Source organism: Bos grunniens, chromosome 28, assembly GCF_055505025.1.
Source record: "Bos grunniens cultivar Pamir isolate PY7600 chromosome 28, Bosgru_T2T1.0, whole genome shotgun sequence".
Taxonomy (NCBI): Eukaryota; Metazoa; Chordata; class Mammalia; order Artiodactyla; family Bovidae; genus Bos; species Bos grunniens.
The window spans coordinates 17,629,179-17,646,239 of record NC_141192.1 but is presented as its reverse complement, the minus strand read 5'-3'; the positions used below and the strand labels follow the sequence as shown (position 1 = coordinate 17,646,239).

General features: G+C 37.4%; 1 protein-coding gene across 2 annotated transcripts in view; it reads right to left on the bottom strand.

Moving 5' to 3' along the window:
• Nucleotides 1-17,061, bottom strand: part of MICU1 (mitochondrial calcium uptake 1) — a 227,770-nt gene that overhangs the window by 159,752 nt on the left and 50,957 nt on the right. The window contains exons 4-6 of one of the 2 annotated variants that reach the window (XM_086382117.1): nucleotides 15,927-16,089; nucleotides 1,481-1,524; nucleotides 723-896 (exon numbers count right to left, since the gene is read on the bottom strand). In XM_086382117.1, coding sequence (XP_086238243.1) covers nucleotides 723-896; nucleotides 1,481-1,524; nucleotides 15,927-16,089 — 381 coding nt within the window. The remainder of the gene's footprint in view (nucleotides 1-722; nucleotides 897-1,480; nucleotides 1,525-15,926; nucleotides 16,090-17,061) is intronic. The other variant, XM_086382116.1, reaches the window with a different exon arrangement.

Below are 17,061 nucleotides of genomic sequence, written 5' to 3'. Positions count from 1 at the left end.
CAAAAAAGGACTGAATTCTCATGTTACTCTGGATTCCTTCAGTAGCCAAAAAAAAAAAAAAAAAAACAAGTGATCTACAAAACTGATTTTGTTGTAAGATATTAGTGACATCATGAGTCATACCTCCAAGGAATATGCAATTGACTAGTTGATTTTTTTCTCAGGTCAGTCAAACATTTTATTGGTTACCTCCTTCCTATGTGCCAAGCATACTCTGGACTCTGAGTGACATAAAGATAGATAAGATAGGGGCCTAACCTGCCAGAGACTTGAAATCAGACCCTGGCACCAGTGTCTGCAGCAACCCTTTATATGGATAGTAGAGACACCAAGGATCAGAGAGAAGATGGGGTTGTCCCAAAGCAAAGCTAGAACTCTGAATCTGGGTCTCCTAGCATCTAAATGCCCTTTCTTTTTTTAATCATTCTTTCTTTTAGAACATGTAATTTTAAAAAGAGGATAACCACAGATGGAGGCATTGTGCCACCTGAATAGAAAAAGTAAATTTTAGGCTGGAAGCCTTGGCTTCCAAGATCTCTCAGATCTCTCAGCTTTTAAAGCAGCCACTAATTCTTTCCACTTGTGCAAGAATCTGAGCACTTATATCTTCACCTTACCAATACATGTATTTTATATAAGGATGCAGGATTGACACATTTCTGCAACATCAGCTTCTATTAACCCTGACTTCTACCTGTCTAGAGCCTAGTTTGTAATCCTGCCTTTTTCAGCCACTTCATGATTTTCCTTCTGACTTCCTTCTTGTTAAGCTTTGTAAAGCCATCCCTGGCTCGATCTTTTTCCTGCTGTGCTTTCTTCCTCCTCTTGAAAATAGAACTTTTACTTTTCTCTCTGACTCTGTGTAATATTTTCTTTTTCTTTTTGGAGAATTCAGCCTGAAAGGGAAAAACATGTTTAACTGACTGTTTTGAGATAATAAAATTGAAAGTTTCATTTCCTATACTTAATGATTTATTACATGATTTACTCAGGCATAAAATAAATTAAAAGTAAGTATAATGCAAACTTTATATGCATATTGGGGTGCTCTTCATAACTGTTTTAAAACTACTAGTAAGGACTTCTGCAATTTTCTTGTTAGGGTTATGACTACATACTATCAAAGTCTAAGGAAAGTCAAATCAGATAGGTGTTTTTATAAGAAATATAAATATAATACTGGGGAGTTGTTAACCTTTATAATGGCTTCTAAATTAAAATTCAAATGTCAAAACACACTCAATTAGCCCTCATTATACACAGCAGACAACCCAACAGTATTACTTTATATGCAAAAACACAGAAGAACCTTCTGCTTGATTTTTTCTGTAGAACCATTTGAAGGCACTTACAAGGCCTCCCAATGTAAGCACCAAGCTTTTTCAATAAGATAAACAGGTATTCAGAAATTTCTCACAAATAACTTTAGAGGAACTTTAATAAACAACAGGATATACATGTTGTGTCGTAGTTCACTCACCTTTCCATCAAAGCGTTTTATTGTATATTGATCCAGACCCAAGTCTGTAAAACAGAAAGAAATAATGCTTAGTCACTGATTATAACTCCGGTGAAATACGTGAAATGCTAGCTCTCAGTTCTGTTTCCAATCCCATTGAGATGGTTTAGCTACAACATTATTTGAACAGAAATGAAAATTCTGTCCCACTTTCAGACTTAAAGTGTTGGTACTAAAAAATACCAATCCTTTATTTTATATAAGAGAATATGAAACTCTTAAGAGATAAAAAGGGTCCATTTACAGACCTAGTCATGTGCAAACCTATTCAACAGTAAAGCCAAACTAGAACCCTGGACTCTTCCCAGGATGATACTTTTTCATTACATCAAAATGATATATTACCTCTAAATAAGGTGAGGGGATATTAGTTTTATCTGAAAGCATAATCATTTTTTGTATAAAAATGTATAAAGAGATATGAGTTTAATACCAGGAGACATTTTGCAACACACCTAACAAATTCAAATCAGCCATCTTAATATGACCTTTTAAAGGTGGGCTAAATAATAAATTTAGCCTTGGGAATTCCTAGCATTGTGAAATACTAAGCACCATGAAAGATAAAAGGAAATATATTCAGTGTTCTTGAGGGCTGGTATTTTCTGTTTTTGATGATTGTTTTATCCCAGTATTTGGAGTAGTGCTTGATCACTAAATACTTAAAAAAAAACACAAAACTGAATGTGTAAGATACGGCTCTTGCCTTGAAGAGTCACAGTTTTGTAAGAAAGACATATGCAATAATGTTGCAAGGGGATATACAATGAGTTCAGTAAGAGGATGCTGTGGGAATTTTTAGAGTGGAGAAATCAGTTCCCAATTATACTTATTTTTCTTGCATAATTACTCAGTTGTTTTCTTTCAGTTCTCACTTTCTTCATGCCAGTTCAGGCCCTTATTTCATTATGCTCACAGTAATACAATGATGGGAATATCACTGTCTCAAAGGAAGCTTTTTGCATTTCTGCTTCTACACATTTGGTTACACATGCTAATCTAAAATGTGCTTCACCTTCTAGAAGTCTGTCCAGAATAAAATGAACCACTGACTGCAAAAGAAGATAAGTCAAAAAAAAAAAAAAATTAAAAACAAATCTAATTTGAAACTTCACGTGTACTCAAGAAAATATCAGTTATAAAGGCAGAACATGCTTCTATGATAAAAAAAATAGAGAACAAGAAAGAGTTGTAGACAATTAAAACTAGCAAGGAGAGATAAGAAAGCTTTCCTAAGTGAACAGTGCAAAGAAATAGAGGGAAACAATAGAATGGGAAAGAACAGAGATCTCTTCAAGAAAATTAGAGATACCAAGGGAACATTTCATGAAGAAATGGGCACAATAAAGGACAGAAACAGTATGAACCTAACAGAAGCCAAAAAAATTAAGAAGAGGTGGCAAGAATAGACAGAAGAACCATACAAAAAAGATCTTAATGACTCAGATAACCACAATGGTGTGATCACTCACCTAGAGCCAGACATCCTGGAGTGCGAAGTCAAGTGGGCCTCAATAGCATCACTATGAACAAAGCTAGTGGAGATAACGGAATTCCAGCTGAACTATTTCAAAGCCTAAAAGACGATGCTGTTAAAAGTGCTGCACTCAATATTCCAGCAAATTTGGAAACTCAGCAGTGACCACAGGACTGGAAAAGATCAATTTTCATTCTAATTCCAAAAAAAGGCAATGCCAAAGAATATATTCAAACTACCACACAACTGCATTCATTTCACATGTTAGCAAGGTCATGCTCAAAATCCTTCAAGCTAGGCTTCAACAGTATGTGAACTGAGAACTTCTAGATGTACAAGCTGGATTTAGAAAAGGCAGAGGAATCAGAGATCAAATTGCCAACATCCATTGGATCATCAAAAAAGCAAGAGAATTCAGAAAAACATCTACTTCTGCTTTGTCAACTATGCTAAAGCCTTTGACTGTGTGGCTCACAACAACCTGAAGAAAATTCTTCAAGAAATGGGAATACCACACCACCTTACCCGCCTCCTGAGAAACCTGTATGCAGCACAAGAAGCAACAGTTAGAACAGGACATGGAACAACGGACTGATTCAAAACTGGGAAAGGAGTACATCAAGGCTGTATATTGTTACCCTGAGTATTTAACTTATATGCAGAGAACAGACCATCATGCAAAATGGTTGGGGGGAATGAAGCACAAGCTGGAATCAAGATTGCTGGGAGAAATATCAATAACCTCAGATATGCAGATGACACCACTCTTGTGGCAGAAAGCAAAGAGGAACTAGAGTCTCTTGATGAAGGTGAAAGAGGAAAGTTAAAAAGCTGGCTTAAAAGTCAACATTCAAAAACCTAAGATCATGGCCTCTGGTCCCATCACTTCATGGCAAATAGATGAGGATACAACGGAAACAGTGACAGACTTTATTTTCTTGGGCTCCAAAATCACTGAGAATGGTGACTGCAGCCATGAAATTAAAAGATGCTTGCTCCTTGGAAGAAAAGCTATGACAAACCTAGACAGTGTATTAAAAAGAAGAGACATTACTTTGCCGTCAAAGGTCTGTCTAGTCAAAGCTATGGTTTTTCCAATAGTCATGTTGGATGTGAGAGTTGGACCATAAAGAAGGCTGAACACCAAAGAATTGATGCTTTCGAATTGTGGTGTTAGAAAAGTCTCTTGAGAGTCCCTTGGACTGCAAGGAGATCAAGTCAGTCAATCCTAAAGGAAATCAGTTCTGAATATTCATTGGAAGGACTGATACTGAAGCTGAAGCTCCAATACTTTGTCCATCTGATGCAAAGAGCTGACTCATTGGAAAAGACCTTGATGCTGGGAGAGATTGAAGGCAGGAGGAGAACAGGGGAATACAGAGGATGATATGGTTGGATGGCAGCACTGACTCAATGGACATGAATATAAGCAAACTCTAGGTGATGGTGAAGAACAGGGAAGACTGTGATGCCGCATTCTATGGGGTTACAAGAGTCGACACAACTTAGCGACTGAACAACAACAAAACTGTGATTACCCATTTCCCCATATTTCTTAATATACTGTCAAGAAATTACGAAAAGTTATCTCCCTGGACCACTGCCAAAAAAACAACAGAATGGAAAAGAGAAAACAGAAGAGTGAATTATAGAAAAACAGAGACTCAATACAAGGTCTTCTGTCATGCAAGATCTTTTCTCATTCAGAAATACAGATGAAATAATTCAGAAAATATTAGCAGAAAATTTCTCATTTAAGTAAAATGAACAAAACTTACTTGTAATTCAGTGTATGCTTATGAAATCTCAGAAAACCAAGAACAGGAAAATCCTCAGAGTTCCCAGAAAAAAAAAAGGCCCTTCCTAGTCCTTTACAAAGGAATGAGAATCAGTCTAGGATCACATATCTCATAAGTAAGGGAAATATATGCTTACTAATTAGAGCATCACTGTTCAACACAAATACATGTGAGCTACATGCATAATATAATATTTCCTAACAACTGCCTTTAAGAAAGTAAATAGAAACAGGTAAAATTAATTTTAATAATATATTTAACTTAACTGAATATATCCAAAATAGCATGATTTCAACATATAATCAATACAAAACTTATTGAGATATTTTGCATTACATATATACTGAGTTTTTAAAATCCAGTGTGTATTTTACAATTATAGCACATCTCAATTTAGACTAGCTACATTTCAAGTTATTACCATAATATCCAAAAGAATTCAAAAGTTAACTTAAACGGATTTATGTTTTTCACTGAATGCTCTTTACTATAGTTGGGAACATATTTTACCATGGGCATCTATCCAAAAAAAGAATGGGGCATGTGTGGACAGCCTGGCATGTACTGAGAATTCCTGTCATTTAAAAGCAATATTTTATGTCTGTATTAGACATAAGTACTTAGTTGAAATACATGATTGGTTCATCCTGTTATATTTAGATTTCTTTACTTGTCAAAAGAAGGAGATGGTTGGATTAGATCAGTTCTTAACATGGTTGGGGGGTGAAGTATGGGAAATGTGGATGGACTACTTCATTCTGTCCTTACTCCCTACTTCTCTTAAAATTCTAATAGCCTCAATTATAGTGGGGAAGGGAGAGTATGCTGAAAGGTGAAAACATAGCATGTATAATTTGAAAATGTAATCAGATGACTCCCCTTCCATTTCTCCACCCTCATTCTTTGGGTCTTAACTTAGAAACACTGGATGTTATGCTGCTATGCCTAGGGTGTTTTCTATGGATCTCAAACTTCCCTTCAAATAACTCCCACAATCATTTAATGTTAACAGAGTGACCTGAACACTATCTCCTCCTTTTCATTCATGAGAAAGACGACCCTCAAAAGGATTAAATGATTGTTTTGGATTTTAAGTCTAACAATCTTTTTAAATTATGACAGTTGCCCATCTTGAATCCACACTAAAAATAATGTAAATGTGCATGTAAGAATAGTCTCAGTTGAAGCTCTTGAGTGAACATTTAACAGGTTTGTTTTAAAGATGATAGCTACTCATTTTGTCAAAAGACATAAATGAAACTGAATCACATATATAATTTTGATATAATCACATAAATAAAATCTAAAAATTAGAGCTTAAGTAAATGGAAACTATATAATTTTACATAAGAAGTCCCAGCTATCCTTCAATATTTAGAGACTCATTTTTCAGTTTAATACTAGAATTTATCCTAAAAAATGGATGCAGAAAAGTATCCTAAATTTTTATATAAATGATTGTATTTTCAGCTTATGTAAATCAACAAAGTATAGTTCAAGTTCATCAGATACAAGAGAGAAACTTTCGCTGAAATTGTAAAAGTGCTAAAAGAAAAGAGTTTCAACCCAGATTTCTTTATTTAGTGAAAATATTTTTCAAGAATGAAGACAGGGCTTCCCTGGTGATCCAGTGATTAAAAACCTGCCTTGCAATAATGCAAAGGACATAGGTTCAATCCCTGGTCCAGGAAGATCTTATATGCCTGGGGGCAACTGAGCCCATGCATAACAATTCCTGAGCCTGCTTGCCCACAACTAGAGAAAGACTGTGGGCAGCAACAAAGACCCAGCACAGTCATAAATAAATAAATAAATATTTGAAAAAAAAAAACTACCTTAAAAAAAAAGGAAGACAAAATAAAAATGTTCTCAAATGAAGGAAAACCAAGAGAATTCATCACCAGCAGAACTGCTTTAAAAATGTTATCCTTCAAGTGTGAAGAAAGTGATACCAGAAGAAAATATGGAACTTAAGGAATAAATAAAGAACAATAGAAATACCTAATACCTATTACAGATAAATTTAACAGATTATTTTGGCAGTCAAAATAAAACCTTAAAACAGTATCTGGAAAAGTTTTCAAGTTATGTAGCTGTACTACATATGATGTGTGCTTGGTTGCTCAGTTGTGTCCAACTCCTGCATGACTATAGCCTGCCAGGCTCCTCTGTCCGTGGGGATTCTCAAGGAAAGAATACTGGAGTGGGTTGCCATACCCCCCTCCAGGGGATCTTCCCAACCCAGGGATCAAAGCCAGATCTCCCACATTGTAGGTGGATTCTTTATTGTCTGAGCCAGCAGGGAAGCCCAAGAATATTGGTGTGGGTAGCCTATCCTTTCTCCAGGAAGAGAGTCCCAACCCAGGAATCAAACTGGGGTCTCCTGCATCGCAGGCGGATTCTTTTACCAGCTGAGCTACCAGGGAAGCCTAATACATATGGTACTATACCATAAACTGGGGAGAATACTCCACTTGAAGCAGTAAACTATAAATTCTTAGTAAACTGTGAAAAATTAACTATGTATTGATATATTATAATCCCAGTAGCAACCATTAAAGATACAGAACAAAATATACTTAAATTCCTCTGCCAAAATCAATACGAAATATGAAAAAACCTTCAGGGATTCCCTGGTGACTCAGTGATGAAGAATCTACCTAAATGCAGGAGACACAGGTTCGATCTGTGGTCCAGGAGGATCTCCCATATGCTGAGCAACTGAGTCCACATGCCACAACTACTGAGCCTGTGCTCTAGAGCCTGGGAACTGCAACTGTGGAGCCCACATGCCACAGTTACTGAAGCCTGTGCACCCTAGAGCCTGTGCTCCTCAATGGGGGAGGCCACTGCAATAAGGAGTCCATGCACCTCAACTAGAGAGCAGCCCCTGCTTACTGCAACTAGAGAAATGCCTGTGCAGCAAGGACGACTCAGCACAGCCAAAAATAAATAAGTAAACTAAATTTTTTAAAAAATCTCTAAATAATCTGAAAAGAATGCAGGAAAGAGGTAAGAGTAACATAAAAGGGGAAAACAAACAATAAAATGGTAGACCTTAATCTAAACATATCAAAAATTACATTAAATATAAATCATCTAAATACATTAAGAGGTAGAAACTGTCATATTGGATAAAAAACAAGATCCAATTACATGTGGTCCATAAAAAACCTATTTTAAATATAATCATATAGGTAGGTTAAAAGTAACATAATGGAAAAAGAGGTATCATGAAAAGTGAATTAAAATAAAGAGAGTAGCTACATAAATATCAGCCTATGTGGACTTTAGAGCAAAAGAAATATTAGCAAGGATAAAGAGGGTCAATTATATAATGAAAGAGGGTCAATTCACCAGGAAGACAGAATAATCCTAAGCGTGCATGTACCTAGTAAGAGAGTTTCAAAACATCTAAAGCAAAAACTGATGGAACTGAAAAGATACAGACAAATTCACAAATAAAGTGATCAACTCCCTTCTCTCAATAATTGACAGAGACAGGAATAGATAACCAGTAAGGATATGGAAGATGGTAAGATCAGTGGCTGCCTGGGACTTGCCAGGGAAAAAGTGGGAAGGCAGGATTACAAATGGGCACAAAGACATCCTAGGGGGTGATGAATATATTCATTATTTTGATTATGCTGATGGTTTCACCACTGTATACATCCAATTAGTATACCAAAACCTCATCAAACATTTAAATATGTGCTGCTTGTTTTGTTTTTGTTTGTTGTTCAGTCACTCAACTGGACACTAAGCCTAGACGTGATAGACAATTAAGAATTGCTACTTCGTTTGCTACCACAAGCCCCACTGGTCACCAGAGTCAAGCTATTAAGGATGTGTCCTCCCAGTGGCAGTCACAAAAGCTGCAAAGTCAGACATACACACTGTTCAGAGATACCAGCAATCTGGGACAGGGTACAGGGAGAGCACAAAAATGATGCCCACTGGCCTGCCCAGTCTCTGAAGAAGTTTATAGTCAGACCATAGATGTGTAAAGTTTAATTAGAAGCCTCCCCTCAGGCCACAGCCATGAAGATAAGTTAGTAAGCCTCTTTACACAAACATTGGGGTGTATTTCATGCTGGTTATCTGTGCTATGGGACCGGCGCACTAAGTGCGGCCGAGAGGAGCTACCCCACGTCCGAAGTCAGGAGCAGAAGCCGGGAGAACCCTATGCCCGAATAGCGGCGGCCGAGAGGAGCTACCCCACGTCCGAGGTCAAGGGCGGCAAAGAGAGGAGTTATCCCACGCCCCCAAGCCCGAGGCCAGGGGCGGCGGCCGGGAAGACCAACCCCACGTCCAAGGAGCCGTGGCTGCGCAGGCGCAGGAGGGCCTAGAGGAGCTATCCCACGTTGAAGATCAGGAAGGGCGGCGGTGAGGAGATACCCCTCGTCCAAGACAAGGAGCAGCGGCTGCGTTTTGCTGGAGCAGCCATGAAGAGATACCCCACGCCCAAGGTAAGAGAAACCCAAGTAAGACGGATGGACAGGGAGGCCTGGCATGCTACAATTCATGAGGTTGCAAAGAGTCGGACCTAAACTGAACTGATCTGTGCTATGCTCTAGAATGGGCTAACCAGTTAACAACTGTTTCTCCATTTGTTACAGTCCTGTGGGACCTGAGAATGTAAGCCCCAGGGGCCACTAGAGGCAGGTGATCAAAGGATGTGTCCTGGGTGCCAGCTGCAAAACCAGGATGCTAGACATGCACACAAATCCCCCTCTGGGAGATACCAGTGACCTAGAGCAAGGCAAAAAGGTATGCAAAGATGGCTCCCACTGGCCTCTACAATCTTTAGAAAGTATTTCAGCATGTCTCTGGATGTGTATTAAACCAGAAGCCTTCTCCCCAAGCCAAAGTTCCAAGATAAGCAAAGGTACCTGTTTCACAGAAATACTGGCGGTGTTTCAGTCTGCTACATCCATGCTGTGCCCTGAGGGTGGTAGTCAGTTAAGAATGGTTTCTTTATTTGTTACAGTCCTATGGAACCTGTGGACATAAACCCTGCTGCCCACCAGAGGCAGGTGATCAAGGGGTGTCTCTTGGGCAGCTGCTGCAAAGAACAGGGCACTAGATGTGCACAAGCTCTTCTCAAGGAGATACTGGAGACCTGGAACAAGGCAGAGGGAGAGTGCAAGCCTCTGTCTTTGGAGAATATTTCAGTAGGCTCCTAGATATGTGTTAAATTAGATGTCTAACTCTCAGGCCAGTGCTGTAAGATAAGCAAATAGGCCTCTTTCACAGAAAGACTGGACACTTTTCACTCAACTACCTTTGCACTGGACCCTGCAGGGTAGCCAGGCATGAGCACTTAAAGAACTGCTCTTTAGTTCACTATAGCCTTGTGGGTCTTTCAGATGCAAGTCCCATTGGCTTTCAAATCTGGATATTCTGGGGCTTACCTCGCAGGTGTAGGTCTCAAAAGCTGGGGTGCCAGATGTGAGATTTAAACCTCCCACTCCTCAGTTAGAAGCTCAGCTCTGCGAGTTCCCTCCCAACCACTGGTTACTGTGCCAGGAGTGGAGTTTAGGGTGAGACTGTGTCTCAGCCTTTTCTACCCATTTCGGTGTGGGTTTTTTCTCATTTGTCTGATGTGTAGGAGTATAGGAGTGGCTCATCTAGTTTTGGAGTTTCTTATTCTTCCTTATACAGTTGTAGATTTGGAGTGTCCATAGGAGGAGGTGAGGTCAGGATCCTCCTACATAACCAACTTGACCCAGAATCACTGAATATAATCGAGGGTAAATTATACACACATATATATATGACACATATATATATGTGTCTCAGACTAAAAGTGCCCCAGGTAAGATCAAAAAGGGCTCTCTAGTAAGATTATCACTAAGGGCATGACTCTTATTCTAAGGAGAATATGGAGTCCTGAACAAGTAATTCATAGCATGATCTCTCTTTTCACATCCCTTTTGTCTTCCATGTAGATAAAATCAGATCAAGATGAATAGATCAGCCAGTGGGACACAGTGGAAAGGAAACAGAGATCCTCTTTGCTCTGATCAAAGCTCAAGTTTTTCTATAAAGTACTTTAAAAACTCTATCCATGCTGCTGCTTCTCCAAGTCATTGGCTAGCTATGCAAAATTGGTTACTACAAGCAGCAAGCAACTGTCTTATCCATTGTATACAGAGATGCTGATGATATTAAGGCTGCACAGAAAGGAGATGAGACATATTCAAGTCAAACACTACATATTTAAAAACAAAACAAAACAAAAAAACAAACACTACATATTTTTAGTCTTTAACATCCTTCCTGCTTACCTATGGCTACTCTAAACTTTCTTGGTATTCAGTACAAAAATATTCTTAATCAGCTTGCTACTGAAATTCATTAGCACTCTACTCACTTAGAATCTGTTTAATTTTAGGGCTGTGTATGCTTTGTGATTATTTTTGAACTATTCTAAAACTAAAACTTACAAGTTTAAATCTGTTAGGTATCCTGGGATACAGTATGTGTGAAAGCCATGACAAAACAAAGTTGAAATATGAGCTACTGGCTACAGTCCAACCATCTAATGACAGAAATTCAAACTACAAAAAAACAGCCTCATTCTTTTCTTTGTTTCAACCCACACTGGAATAATATATATTTTATTTCTGCTACACCAACATTTGTGGAAATTTGTGTTCATGAGCAAACAAAAATGAAGCCAAATTTTCTCCTGAATCTCATTTTAATATATTACAATTTTCCCTCATGATTATTGTTTTAAAAGAAAAGCAATTATTCACTATTTTGACTTTTTATCAAAGTCAGAAATATGCTTGGCATACGAGACATTTAGTAACCATTCTTTCCATATAACAGGTCTTTCAATAATTAAAAAACAAAATTACAAAGTTAAATGCCAAAATGTAGGTAAGCAATTAGAATATATAATGATTTCCAAAGGGGGAAAAATTCCTTAAATGACCAGATAATTTTTACTAACTTACCTAAAGTGTTGCTTCATTTTCCCTGTCACACTGGAAGCAAAGTACAGTTTTATTTAAAGTTACTGCTACATATTAGGTTTCATCTGGGTATTAGAAGTAATTTGACAGTACAAAATATTTTGCCATCATAAAACCCAGGAATATATCTCGCAATCCTTTTTCTCTGTCTTATACACATCATCTTTAATCTCTCCTTCCACATGTCACAAAATAAGGTGTAAAACTAATTCAAAAACAAAAACAAAAAAAAAATAAAACTAATTCAAAAGATTCAAAATCTAAAAGTCAGTGCAATCAATGGAAACTGTCTGGTTTAGTGGCATTTAGTACATCTATCTAATTGCAAATACTTTCATTACTCCAAAACAAAAATAAACAAAAAACACCTTGTACCCACTAAGCAGTCAGCGCTCATTCCCCCAACCCAGCTGCTGGCAATTGACAACCTGCTTTCTATCTCTAGATTTACCTAGACATTTTATACAAATGAAATACTATGCCAATATAAAATAAAAATTTTAAAAAGCAAATATATGATATGTGGCCTTTTGTGTCTGGTTTGTTGATGACTTTTTTTTTTAATTTATTAAGATTTGTTTTGTATCCTAACATATGGTCTACCTGGTCTATTCTGGAGAATGTTTGATGTATGCTTGAGAAGAAATGTATCCTGATACTCTTGAGTGAAGTGTTCTATATATGTCTATTAGGTTTGGTTGGTTCATAGAGTTAAGTCCTCTGTTTCTTTAATGACCTTCTGTCTAGATGTTCTTTTCACCACTGAAACAGGGTTATGAAGTCTCTAACCATTACTGTACAACGATTTCTCCCTTCAGTTCTGTCAATCTTTCTCTCACATATTTTGGAGTCTGTTATTTGGCGGGTGTATACACATATATTTATCACTGTTATACCTGCTTGATGAACTAACCCTTTTATATATAAAAATGCTTTTTTATATGATGCCCTTTGGTAAAGAATCTGCCTGCCAATGCAGGAGATGCAAGACACACATGTTCGATACCTGGGTTGGGAAGCTGCCCTGGAGTATGAAATGGCAACCCACTCCAGGATTCTTGCCTGGAAAATTCCAAGGACAGAGGAGCCTGGTGGGCTACAGTCGATGGGTTGCAAAGAGTCAGACACAACTGAGGGACTGAGCAGGCATGCAACATTTTTCTAAAGTGAGTTTCCTGTGGACATTATATAGGTAGATCATATTTTTTTATCTCCTGTCAATCTCTGTCTTTTAACTGGTGAGTTTGTTTTAGATTTAAACTGATTATTAATATGGAAGGACTTGCTTCTTCCATCTTGTTATTTGTATGCTATATGTCATGTAAAACTTTTTTATCCCTTCATTTCTCTGATCTTTCCTTCTTTTGTGTTTGATTTTTTTTTTCTAGTGTACTATTTCAATTCACTCCTCATTGCCTTTTCTGTATATTTTTTAGTGATTTTCTTAGTGGTTAACCTGAGGATTACAATTAACATCTTAAATTAATAATCTACGTTGAATCAACATTAACATATCTATAATTGTTATTTTACAAATTTCCTTTAAATCATATAGAAAACAAAATAGGAGTTAAAACCCCAAAAACTATACTACTGACTTTTCTATTTTCCTATATACCTTTACAGGTCTTTATCATTAAAAATTTTTCTTTGTATGATTTTGGTTACTATTCAATATACTTTGATTTCAGCCTAAAGGATTCCAGTTAGCGTTTCTCATAGGGAATGTCTACTAGCAACAAACTTCCTCTGCTTTTACTATCTAGAAATTGTCTTAATTTCTCCTTCTGGGACTCCTATTATGCATATGTTGGTATACTTGCTATTGTCCCACAAGTACCTTAGGCTCTATTCATTTGTATTCATTCTTCTTGCTCTGCTCCTCAGACTGGACATCAACTGACCTATCGCCAAGATTCTGATTATTTAATCTAGCTGCTCAAATCTATATTGAACTCTTTCAGTAAGTTTTTTATTTTATCTACTTTTAAAAAGTGCAATACTTTTTAAAATTTTGTGATTTATTTGGCTGCACTGGGTCTTTGCTGCTGAGCACAGGCTTTCTCTAGCTGCAGCAAGCAGGGCTACTCTTAGTTATAGTGCGCAGGCCTCTCCACTGCAGTGGCTTCTCCTGTTGTGGAGCACAGGCTCTAGGTGTGCAGGCTCAGTAGCTGTGACGCATGGGCTCAGCTGCCCCGTGGTATGTGGGATCTTCCCAGATCAGGGACTGAACTTGTGGCCCCTGAACTGGCAGGTGGATTCTTAACCACTTCACCATCAGAGAAGCCCTCAGCTCAATAATTCCTACTCAATTCCTTTTTATAATTTTAATTCTTTATGAATATTCTCTATTTATTAATACATAATACTTCCTATTTCCTACAGCCCCTTGCCTATGGTTTCCTTTAGCTCTTTGAGCATATTTAGGATAGCTTATTTAAAGTCTTTGTCTAGTAAGCACAATGCCTGGATTTCCTTGGGGATGGCTTCTATTTCTTTTTTCCCCCCTCCTATTCTGATAATTATTGATAAGCCATGCAATTCTTCAAACTGAAAATTAGACATTTTTAATATTGCAATGTGGTAATTCTGGAAATCAGATTCTCTCTTTTTCCCAGAGTTTGACATTGTAACTTGCTGAGGACTATAGTCATCACTTTGTTTAGTGATTTTTCCAAACTATTCTTGCAAAGACTGTATGTATTCTTCCTCATGTGTCATCAGTGAAGTTTCTGCTCTATTATTTAAGCAGTCATCAAGTGCTCTCACAGAAATTTCCTTAAATGTTAGATGCAAAAAATAACAAACCAACAAACAAAACACATCCCAGCTATTTTAGTGTTTGTAGACTGGCTCTGAGCTAGGGTGCTCTTTTGATGTTTAGCTAGACTCTCCTCTAACTCCGTCTTAACTTACCTCCACTTCCACGGAGTACAACTATCAACAAGAAATACAAGGCCACTCAAGTCTTTTCCAAGTATGCATCAGGCCCTGAACATCACTTTGGATTCATTAGGCAGTAGCCTTTCAAAGCTCTTATTCCCTGAAATGTCTTTATTTTCATCCTCCTCCTTCCTCAGCTTTTTAGTCTGTCTACAACTGGTCCTATCTGCCATCTCTTGGCCTGATGGGTTATAGGTGGTATACATGTCTTTAAATTTTTAAAATAGATGACATCTTGAGGTGGGTGAAACAAAAGGCAAATCTTTGTGCTGGCAGCTCAGTAAACTATCAGATGAATTAAAAGGCACACCCACTTTTTAAAAAACAAAACTCTGTATGTTGCCCCTCACTGAATTCCCCATCACTAGGTAAGCCACAATAGGAATGTAGGTTGCCATCCCCATGACTGCTGCTAAGCTGGGAAATAGGGCATGGTAGGTAGGTAAGCAGAAGGTCACAACACTTTCTTTCCAAAATTTATTGGCTTCTTTCTTCATTAAATATTACCCTGATTGCTCTGTTTTTTATTAGATTTCAGTGATCCAAAAAGTTGATTCTGTCCATTTTGGGCAGCATAATGATTTGCTTCAGTGAAAGAACTGATTTTTTTACTGAAGAAAATGACAAGAGTCATTTTTCCCACCATGTCTCCCAAAAGCATTTGCAAATTATTACCTTTAACTTATAATATTAAGCCCTTTATTTTCTTTCCTCACATCTCATTTCTTCAGGCTGGTTCATCTAGATGAGACATCCTTTCCTCTGTTCTTTAAAACTTTTATTCAAACTTAAGCATATTCTCTAGAAACCATTCTCTAAACTTTCAGGCTAAGTGCCCCTTACTTACACTGCTATAGCACCTGCTCTTTAACAAATCATCACATTCCTGAAATTACCTGTTACTATCTCTGTCTATCCCACCAAAGAGCAACTTGACAGCAGTCACATCTGTAATGCATTGCCTTCAGGAATAGTTTTATAACAAGCAATGAATCTCAACCAGAGAGGTACAATCGCCTCAACATTTTAGGTTACAGGCTCCTCTTTTCTACTCCTAAAGCCTAGCATAATGCCTAACATCCAGCAGCTACACAGTGAATATAATTGTTGCATGGACTTACATAGTTTAGGCAATACAGAGAAACAAAGTAGCATATAATGAAATAAATACCACACTCTTATTTTTCACTGTAGCAACTTACGTTCTGGTTGTTTTTCATTGGGTGTTATGGATCGCACAAAATCTTGTGGTGTCATAAACACTTCAGATTCACCATGCTCACTGATTACTTTCAAGGTGGCAAAATAGCGGAAGATTTTATCTGGTGTGGAATATGCACGAATCCTATTCTCATATTCCATCACCTAAAATTAGAAAATCAGAAAGTGTTACTGTATTAAGCAATTCTCATTTTCATGTATGTTCTTACTTGAGAGAAATTTTATACCATTTTCCCTATAACTCTTTTTTTTAATATTAGAAATTACTTGTGTCTCAAAAACCTATGACATACTACTCATACTTCAGTTGAAGCAATGATTGTATGTTTTGTTTAGAATGTTTTTTAAGGTGTTTTTTTTAGTTGGAAGATGATTGCTTTACAATGTTGGTTGGTTTCTGCTGTACAGCATCACAAATCAGTCATAACTCTCTCCATATATACAGTAAGTCCCCTCCCTTTTTAAACAATTTTATTTTATTTAAATTTTGGCTGTACTGGGTCTTCACTACTGCATGAGAGCTTTCTCTAGTTGCTGCCAGTGAAGGTAATCTCAGCTCTAGGGTGTGCAGGCTCAGTAGCTGTAAGCCCACAGGCTTAGTTGCCCTAAGGCATGTGGAATATTCCTGGACCAGGGATTGACCCGCATCCCCTGCAATCCAAGGTGCATTCTTAACCGATGGGCCACCAGGGAAGCCTTAGAAGTTTTTGAATAGTTTCCTAATTTCCTAAATCACTGAAAGCAAGCCCAAGAAAAATGTCGTACAAGAAGTCAAAAAGTCTCAGTCAAAAGCTCCATACACATGAGAGCCTATCATTTTTCAAATACCAAGTTTTCTGGAAGGGATTGGTTTCACAGTTTTACTTTCATGCAATTTCATGAATTCTAAAACAAAACAGACATGGGACTTTCACAGATCTGAACAACTTCCTCAAATACAAAGTACTTTAAACAACAGCATACAAAATAAAATTACATATCACGGAAACTCAATTATTAACACGTCTGAAGCAAAGACTTTTACTTTGGACTGAAACATTAGACTTCCAGAGAACATTTAAATATAGCATATTTAGAAAAGAGTAGACGTGGGAAGAACACAAGAAAATATTTGAA